The sequence below is a fragment of the Olea europaea genome, chromosome 17 (assembly GCF_002742605.1).
Source record: "Olea europaea var. sylvestris chromosome 17, O_europaea_v1, whole genome shotgun sequence".
Lineage (NCBI taxonomy): Eukaryota > Viridiplantae > Streptophyta > Magnoliopsida > Lamiales > Oleaceae > Olea > Olea europaea.
The window spans coordinates 1,112,270-1,122,138 of record NC_036253.1 but is presented as its reverse complement, the minus strand read 5'-3'; the positions used below and the strand labels follow the sequence as shown (position 1 = coordinate 1,122,138).

Here is a 9,869-nt window from a genome sequence, read left to right as displayed (position 1 = left end):
AGCAATTAGAGGACAAAATGAGCTTCACAAATTTCAAGAAAAATTGAGTATGAAAATCTATGCATTGGGACACTAATAAAATTGTTGTTATGTCCTTATGTTTGTACTTAAAATATATAAAATGAAATATATATTCCTTTTTCGCATGAAAATGGACAATTTTCTTTTTATTTATATGCTTTTTAGAGAATATTTTGTTCTTTATATTATTTTCTCCACAAAATTATCTTTATCACATATCTAGAAAATTGTCTTTTAACCAAATTTTTTTTTTTTTTTAAATGAGTTTCGAGGCTTTTAACTTATGCCCATTGAGAATGACATGACTGACAGATAACATATAAGAGCCCACTTGCATGGAATCCTAGATGTATGTATTATTATTCTACATTGGATATTTTATTTTATTCTCGAAAATTCAGTGTATGTTCGATGTATGGGCTATGCTGGACGAACAAGGTTATCTGCTCATTCAGGACGGTAAAATGGCGCCTCCCTATTGGAGGAGGCACCCGTGGGCCCAACGCCCCTTCCAATAAGGGGGCGCCAATTAGGTCCCGTGGCCCTGTCCAAACAGAATTACCCTTGATGTATAGTTCTAAGATGACTAATAGTATATTATACATAAGAATTTAATTTAATTTTTTCTTTAATATTATTATGTATTTTTTAATCCTTTCTATCACATGTACTAATAATATTATTTTGTGGAACGGTTAAATTTTAGGGTTCGAAACTTTCTTAAAAATTATTATTGTGCTTGTAAAAGATTATTTTAGTTGAAGATATAGTAATTAAACTAACATATATCTAAACAACAAATTTTAACTTGATATTATGACCATTCTTTGTTAATTTCATTATTTATGTGTTTATTCCAAATAGAATGTAAAACAAGTTAAAAAAATGGATACATACGTAGATGTGTTAAAATACGTTAGATTTTTTAGATGCGAACCGATTTGGTATTAGAAGCGCGACCATTGCATTGAAGGCCAATGGATTAACATGCTTTTACTGATGGATCGTGCTGTGCTCAACTAAAGTATCCTAAGCATACATATCTCATAAAAACAATATTTTTAAAAGAAGATATAAAACAGACAGCATGTCACTCACCCATACATAGTTCAAAATTTACCCAATTTATACCTCTTAACTATACATGCAAGAGAAATAAAGAAAAACTCACAAAAGATATTATTCCAAATATCAACATATGCATTATCCACGAACTTACACATACAAATACAAATGCAAACACAGTCACAGATACACACAATTCACATACACATAAACACACATAATACATATATATAAAGAATAAAACTTCAGCAGACTAGCAGTTGCAGGCTGAGCCTCCCAACAGTTACATTGACTCATGACTTCTCATTTCTCGTGAAGCTAAAGTTGGATTTTCATATTGCATTCACAACTCTCTCTCCCTCTCCGACAGTGCACAAAACACCTGACCCGTGAACTCAGTTACCCCAAACATAGTACTATTGTTGTTTCATCGTCTTCATTTCTCTCATCCACTTTCTTGCAACCTTGTTCTAGTTGACATAGACCCCTCATCCTCAACTCCACTTCTTTTTGTACAAAGATTTCCATTTTTTTGGTCTGATTGTATTGTCATCTTCACATTTTATTTTCTTGAATATCAACATCTCTGGAACAAGCCCAGTTCAAGAAAAATGAGACCTTCATGTGGGTCTTTTGAGCAAAATTAAAAAACCATTTAGTCTTTTGATTCTTCTTCTGGTTTTTTTTTTTTTTAATATACATTGAAGGCAACCCAAGAATGGCAATTTTAAGTTTGTTGAATATTTTGCTTTTTGGGTTGTTCTTGAGGTCTCAACTTGTGATTGCTCAGGTTTTTTACGATGAAATACCATTATTAGCCATTGAGAAAGAGTTTAGATTATCTGGGTGGGGCGTTAATAACTCAGATTACTGTTCTTGGCCTGGAATAATTTGCAGCTTAAACAATTCAATGGTGGAGAGGCTTGATCTTTCTGGGCATGGGCTTCAAGGTAATTTCACTCTAATTTCTGAGCTCAAAGGACTAAAATGGCTTGATCTTTCAAACAATAATTTCCATGGAATAATCCCACCAGTTCTTGGGAATTTATCTCAGCTTGAATTTCTTGATTTGTCATTTAATAAATTTGATGGTTCAATACCTGTGGAATTCAGTAGACTACGAAATGTTAGAGCTTTGAATCTTTCGAACAATTGGCTAACTGGAGCGATTCCTAATGAGCTTGAGAGTCTAGAGAATTTGCAGGAGTTTCAAATATTTACTAATAGATTGAATGGTTCTATCCCATTGTGGGTGGGAAATTTGACTAATCTGGAAGTTTTTACAGCGTATGAAAATGAGTTGAGTGGTACGATTCCAGATAATTTAGGTGCATTTTCCGGACTTGAGTTATTGAACCTTCATTCGAATAGACTAGAGGGGCCAATTCCTGAGAGCATTTTCTCTATGGAGAAGCTTGAAGTTTTGGTTTTGACAAAGAATTTATTGGCCGGCAGTATTCCTGAATCGATTGGGAAATGTAAAGGCCTTTCGAGTATTAGGATTGGGGACAACAAGTTGATTGGGAGCATTCCTACAGATATTGGAAATATCAGCAGCCTTACATACTTTGAAGCTGATAACAATGATCTCTCGGGGGAGATTGTCTCCGAGTTTGCACAATGCTCTAATCTCACTCTCCTTAATTTAGCCTCAAATGGCTTGACTGGAACCATCCCGAGTGAGTTTGGAGATCTCAGCAATCTGCAGGAGTTGATTGTCTCTGGGAATAGTCTGTTTGGAGAGATCCCCACATCAATTCTCAGGGGCAAGAATCTTAACAAGCTTGATTTAAGCAATAACAGATTTAATGGCTCCATACCGGAGAGCATTTGCAACACGTCTAAACTGCAATACCTGCTGTTAGGTCAGAATTCGATGAGAGGGGAGATACCTCATGAGATCGGGAACTGCACAAAACTGCTTGAATTACAGTTGGGAAGTAACTATCTGACAGGAAGTATTCCTCCCGAGATTGGTCATATAAAGAACTTGCAGATTGCACTTAATTTAAGCTCGAATCATCTCCATGGACAATTGCCCCAAGAGCTTGGAAGACTTGACAAGTTGGTTTCTTTGGATTTCTCCAATAATCAGCTCAGTGGAAATATTCCGGTGACTCTGAAAGGCATGCTCAGCTTGATAGAGGTTAATTTTTCGAATAATCATTTCACTGGTCCTATACCTTCCTTTGTGCCGTTCCAAAAGAGCCCAAATTCGAGCTTTATTGGAAACAAAGGGCTCTGTGGTGAACCATTAAGTATTTCGTGCGGAAGTTTGAATGCTTATGGTCATAACGATTACCATCACAAGGTCTCGTACAGGATCATATTAGCTGTTATTGGTTCTGGTTTGGCAGTTTTCGTATCTGTGACAGTGGTCGTTTTGCTGTTTATGATGAGGGAGAAACAAGAAAAAGAGGCCAAAGATTCGGGAATTTCTGCTGATGAAACTAATAATAAGCCAGTGATATTAGCAGGAAATGTTTTTATCGAAAACCTCAGGCAGGCAATAGAGTTCGAAGCAGTTGCAAAAGCAACCATGAAAGAGTCAAACAAGCTCAGTAGTGGAACGTTTAGCAGTGTCTACCGAGCGGACATGCCTTCAGGGATGATTTTATCCGTCAAAAAACTGAAATCGATGGATAAAACTATAATCCATCATCAGAACAAGATGATCAGAGAACTCGAAAGACTGAGCAAACTCTGTCATGACAATCTGATGAGACCTATTGGGTTTGTAATCTATGAAGATGCTGTTCTTTTGTTGCACCATTACTTTCAAAACGGGACATTGGCCCAATTTCTTCATGACTCTACGAAGAAACCGGATTATAAACCAGACTGGCCATCAAGACTTGCCATTGCCATCGGAGTGGCAGAAGGGTTGGCATTCCTTCATCACGTGGCCATTATCCACCTTGATATCTCATCCAGTAATGTATTTCTAGACTCCAATCTCAGGCCTTTGGTCGGTGAAGTTGAAATATCGAAACTCCTCGACCCATCCAGAGGGACAGCAAGTATTAGTGCCGTTGCTGGTTCATTTGGATATATTCCTCCAGGTACCCCTTTGGAATGCTTATCAATGATTTTCTTCCTTCCATTATAATCTGTCTAATTCTTTTTGTGTATAACAGAATATGCATATACAATGCAAGTTACAGCACCTGGAAATGTTTATAGCTATGGAGTTGTGTTGCTCGAGATCCTTACAACTAGACTACCAGTTGATGAGGAATTCGGTGAAGGCATAGATTTGGTGAAGTGGGTTCATACTGCACCTGCGCGAGGGGAAACCCCAGAGCAGATTCTTGATGCAAGGCTAAGCACCGTTTCGTTTGCTTGGAGAAAAGAAATGCTTGCAGCTCTAAAGGTGGCCCTGCTTTGCACCGAAAGCACACCAGCCAAACGGCCTATGATGAAAAAGGTTGTTGAAATGCTTAAAGAAATCTTGCAAAACTAAGTGTTGCGGAATTCATCAGAGTTCGTCTCTTAATTCCCAACTCTAGCTGCCCATTTCTGTTAACTCCCCCGGTTAGATATCGCTGCCTTCCTATCCTTTTTCAGTTGTGTATCTAGAACTTCTCGAGAATGAAAGTTGAAATGATAGAGAAGACGAATTAGCAGGACGACATAAAAGAGAGTCCTATCAGATTAAACACTGTATTATTGCTATATGGTAGGCCTTGAAACATGTAATGAAATATTGAGGGGTTGCATCTTAATCTTCCTCATAAACTTCGAATGTTTTTAGAGAATTCCCCACAAAATGGATTCTTCTTTTCGACTTGGATTCACTTTCATAAACATGAATGCAATTGTTGCAGATATGATTTGTTTTCCTTTCTTCTTATAATCCATCTTTTTTGTCTACAGAGTTCTCTGTTTTTTGCTTATTTTATTAGCAAGAAATGTTAGTTCATTGGTGTCTACCAGAGTTTAGGTATTGATATTGTGCAGAATTCATTAACAGTTACACCAAGGATCTGCATCTGATGCAAATCGCGTGTACCAGTTGTGCTGAACGGAGATTCTCTAGAAAAAATATGGGATGGCTACATCTTTGAGGTAGCTAAGAGATTTTTTCCTCTTCTCATCTTAAATGGAAATGATTCTTCTACATAACTGATTTTATAATTAGGTGATATACAATGAAAAGGTGCTTCCATACACTCTTAGTGACGTTTGGTATTGAACAATATGATAGACGAGATCTTTAACTTCTTTTTATTTTTTAATACGAACTTTATTACCAAACAGCCATTGCATTTTTGAACGTCTCTTTTTTCTTTTATTTTTTCCCCTAAGTACTTTTGTCCTTATTCCATCTTCAACAATAAACATGTCTGGCTGAGCGTAAGTTATATGTAAACAAGTTTTTAAATTGTTCAGAGTTAAAGATAAGTTACCTATTTTTAGCAGAAGAAATTAGAAACTTTTTTAGTAAAAAAGCAACATTCAAACACGCATGAAAATTAAAAAAAAGCTACTTGTTAGAGATCAAGATTCTCATTATCAAATAGTGACATAATTTTGTCGATCGTCTATATCTCTCGCTCCTCGCGCAATGGACCAGAATAAGATGCAAGTTCTTTATGTGATTTTTCATTTTCACAAAAAAACACCTTCAGTACACTTTACTGACAAATACAATGGGAGAACAAGTACATGTACATTTCCAACATGATGAAAGTGAAACATTGATGAGAACGAATGACTGGAACTACTTGTCTACATCAGTGAGGCTAAACTCTGATGAAAAACCTTCAATCTTGCTGAAATTCAGCAAGAACAACTGGAATATGCCCTGATGCATACATAAAAATTCACACACTGTCAATCCTGATCATAGCACTGACTTTTCCTATACCAAATTTTGTATGGCTTATCTTCCTAATGTCAGAAGCCGAATCTGCTTGCAGAATGGGAGCACTGGAGAATTTACGAATCTCTTCAATCGTTTCAACATCCAGCAGCTTTTAGAAAATTATCGTATGGACTTGATGCTGGAAGCATAAAGGGTTGTGGATGATGCTTATATTCAGCTGCACGTAACATGGAAACCTCGCCAATTGATGGTTGACGAGGAATTTTGGATACTTCCAGGATTGGTCTCCTGTCCTGCTATTTTAAATTAGTGTAAGAAATTTAAAGAATCTGAAAAAAAAAAAAAGAAAAAAAAGAAAAAAAGGAGAGAAATGAGGCAAACTCATTGAACAGGATGAATCTAATGCATAATGTACAGGTGTTCTGTATGTAAATATTGTAATGTGGTGCCTAATCATATTGTAGGTGATTTTTATTATACACAGATACCCAGTCGGCATAATTTATCAGAGCATATGGAAGTCGAGATCCAGACAAAAAAGAAAGTACCTTTTGGAAACCCAAATCAGCAAGGACATGTGAAACCGTCTGTTTATCGGCTTCATCGGAATTCTTTGAGGATATACTCGAAAGACTTCCTCGACTATGTCGATTTATTAGAGACATTTTCTGCTGCTTTCCCATCAAAAGTGACTCGCAGTGATTTGCCATTTCATTATAAGATGCATCAGGTCCAGTGCATACAGAAAGTCTCCCAACTTCTTGTGCAGTCTCCAAGACCTGTGCACGTACAAATTTTTAAGCATTAAGATAAGTTTTCCATAAAAACTTACATTTTAATCTCGAACTCTATTTTCTGTGGGATGACATCGAGAAATCATCCAACTGAATAAAGTAAAATATTAAATCAAGTTGGAACATTAAATGATTAGACCTGATAGTGACTGAATGCTATCGCATAGTATATATTAAGGTGATAACTTTATCAATTAGATAAGAGAAACTAAGCCAATTTCAAGCTAAAAACTAAAAAGCAATGTAGGAAGTGGAGTGAGAAAACTAATACCCCAAAAAAAAAAAAAAAAAAAAAAAAAAGCACCGAGTAGCTTAGAGGGAACTGTAGCATATAATATTGGGGAGACGTTGCAAAATATGTTGGCTTTTGTGGAGTCGCTGAGAAGAGTTTTTCTATTACAAGGATAATTTGACTATTCATTTCTTTGTATTAAACCGCTCTAGCTTCCTATGCTAGATAAATGATTCTGGGGGAGCTATTTTTCTCTGTGTATATGAGGTAAAAATTGAGGGTGTGACATCTCCACTTAAAAACTTTCCAATTCTCGAGAAACCTACAACGTCAAGTAGACTTAACTCTCACATAATACCTACTAATGAGCACCTGACACACAATGCATGAATATTTCTAGTTAAATTTCAAGGAATTTAATTGGGAAAGAGTTGTAAATTTGAGAAGGTATCACACTCAAAAGTAGGAGCAGCGCGCTTCTTCAAAAGACATTTAGCAAATATAAAATTTAAGTATTCACTTTCAATGATATGCTCCACAAGAATTAAGAAAGATTTGCCACTCGGGGATCTTTATTTGCTGAAGTAAATAACATCACATAGAACTGCATGGAAGAGTGACTTACAGATTCGAGAAGTTGATCAACACTCAAAAAGTGTGGAATTTCATTGGCCAAATTTGGATCGTGTGCAAAACTGCTTCCAACTGAATCTGGAAAATAATAGTCTATTCCAATAATAGAAGCAGCCTGAATCATGGTAAGAGAGAAGTCATGAGGTCTCAAAAAATAGAAGGCAATGCACTATCTCAAAGTAATTTACCTTTTCTACAGATTTATGTTTATTTGAGTTCAGCTGATGCACTCTATTCGGAGTATCTGTGAACAACCGTGCTCCCATCGGACAAACATCATCAGGTTTAAATTCCTTGAGCAACTGATCCTGTATTGTGGATTCTTCGAACTGCACAATATAACATTCAATGCCTAGTTATTGTTTGAACTGATATATTAAACAAGGATTCCTTGTGCTTACACAGTCTAACTAAATTCTTACATCAGATAAATTATCCAAATTCTTCACTATAACAGAAACTAAGGATTCCTGAGTCGGGTCCTCAGTGAGTTTCATTTCTGAAAGACATTTCAGAGCAGAATTATCGTCTTCTTTGGATCCATACATAGTTTTTGCATGATCAGATCCTGCATTAACAGTCTGCAACTTGCAGTCTTTGACTAAAGACAAAAACGGATCAACCTGAGAAATGGAAAAGATAAAATAAAGAAGACACGAAAATGATAAGAAACATCTGACCATAATAAGACAGTTGAAGTTAATTTCACTTCATCCTGCTAAAATAACGAAAATTCTTTAGTTAATTATTCATATCATCAAGCTAGGCAAAAAGGCCTATTGTTGGATCAGCTGGTTCTGATTTATAAAGAAATGATAAATTAAAATAAAAATAAAAATACACCTCATCCAACAAGATACATTTTTGCCTAATTTGGAATATTAAAATGATGCACAAACGGATTCATGCCACATCAACATTTTTGTTAGCCATGTCAACATTTCTGTTAGTTCAGCAATACCGAGGTAGACATAGTAACTAAGCTGAGACAAAATAAAAGTTCAGAGATTAACTTATTATAAGAAAATTTGGTGACTAAAGTGAAGCAATGCTTTTAGGCTGGAGCAAGCATTTTTTTATAAGCCAAGCTTCAGGACTTTACCCAGTTAAAAAGAAAGAAAAGCTTATAGGATAGGGAACATACCATTTTATCGGAAAGCATAGCCTTTACACACGGGACAATTGGAATGCTGTATGCCTTTGATGCAAAGATAATCATAGAAGCTGATAGTACATAAAGGGATCTTCGACGTGACGGTGGCAGTGGTCCTGAAAATATAGAAGATTGAACCTTGAGATAAACAAATGAAATCCTTTCTATTTCAATCCATTCACATGAAGTCATTAAGCACATGTCTGGTGTGGTTGAAATTAATTGTTAAATTTGACTTCGATCAAAATCTTCATTTTAATCCCCACTGGCTAAATCTCTAAGAAATGTTGTGAAAATGTCATACAAACTAGCAAATAAAATTATAATTGTGTCTAATTTAAAAAAAGGACGCAAATATGTCCAACTTGTTCTTCCATAGCATACAACCAAATGTCTAACACTAATTTAAGAAAACTTTCTTTTATTATTAGTTAAAACATTATAAAGAAATCCTTGATTTTTGAACACACGGAGAGATACATGCGTGATATCCCTTACTAGTTATATGCGTGATATCCCATACCAGTTATATCTAACCAATTAATATCATCATTTTCTACCATGTCTAGAGAATTTTAAATTATTCACAAGCATAAAATGGCGTATTAATGAAAGATGTAGAACTAACATAGTAAATGAACAATGAAAGAACGAAATAGATGGAACTAGCATTTATCAAATGTAATCCATAGAGAAATTTTTGAGATGAACTTAAAGTCGGAGTTACGAAAGTATAATGGTTCATCGACTTTTTCCTGGTTTTTAACAGGGTTTTTTGCTGCTCAATAACTGTTAAAAACATAGACATTGTAGTTAATTAGAGAAAAAATAAAAATAGACCTCTTTCAAATTTTCATAAAGTATATATATATAAATTCTTGAATCCCCTCACTTGTATGGTGGATTCATTTTAATCAAAGGTCTAATGTATATACAATTTTTATAAATGGGTGAAGGCAAGACTTAAACTCATGAGATCACTCGCATACCTGTTGAATTACCTTATCTAAAACCTTAAATTTTAAGAGACGGAGCTCGTTTATATATCTAAATTTATTGTGTTTAACTTTAAAAATATGAAGTTCGATCTTTTCTCTCTTCTATGTTCTTTAAATACAAAGTCAATTCTTTCCTGTCAATAAC

General features: G+C 35.2%; 2 protein-coding genes across 2 annotated transcripts in view; one reads left to right on the top strand and one right to left on the bottom strand.

Annotated features, from left to right (window-relative positions):
• The first annotated feature begins 1,336 nt into the window (after positions 1-1,336).
• On the top strand, positions 1,337-4,963 carry LOC111365946 (leucine-rich repeat receptor-like tyrosine-protein kinase PXC3). The gene is made up of 2 exons (XM_022986521.1): positions 1,337-4,148; positions 4,224-4,963. Exons 1-2 carry the CDS (start codon positions 1,805-1,807, stop codon positions 4,547-4,549), a joined length of 2,670 nt encoding a protein of 889 aa, XP_022842289.1. The 5' UTR covers positions 1,337-1,804; the 3' UTR covers positions 4,550-4,963.
• A 701-nt stretch (positions 4,964-5,664) lies between these two features.
• Positions 5,665-9,869, bottom strand: part of LOC111365872 — a 13,914-nt gene continuing 9,709 nt past the window's right edge. The window contains exons 13-18 of the mRNA XM_022986378.1: positions 8,718-8,842; positions 7,996-8,196; positions 7,762-7,902; positions 7,566-7,688; positions 6,463-6,693; positions 5,665-6,210 (exon numbers count right to left, since the gene is read on the bottom strand). Coding sequence (XP_022842146.1) covers positions 6,049-6,210; positions 6,463-6,693; positions 7,566-7,688; positions 7,762-7,902; positions 7,996-8,196; positions 8,718-8,842 — 983 coding nt within the window. The 3' untranslated portion in view covers positions 5,665-6,048. The remainder of the gene's footprint in view (positions 6,211-6,462; positions 6,694-7,565; positions 7,689-7,761; positions 7,903-7,995; positions 8,197-8,717; positions 8,843-9,869) is intronic.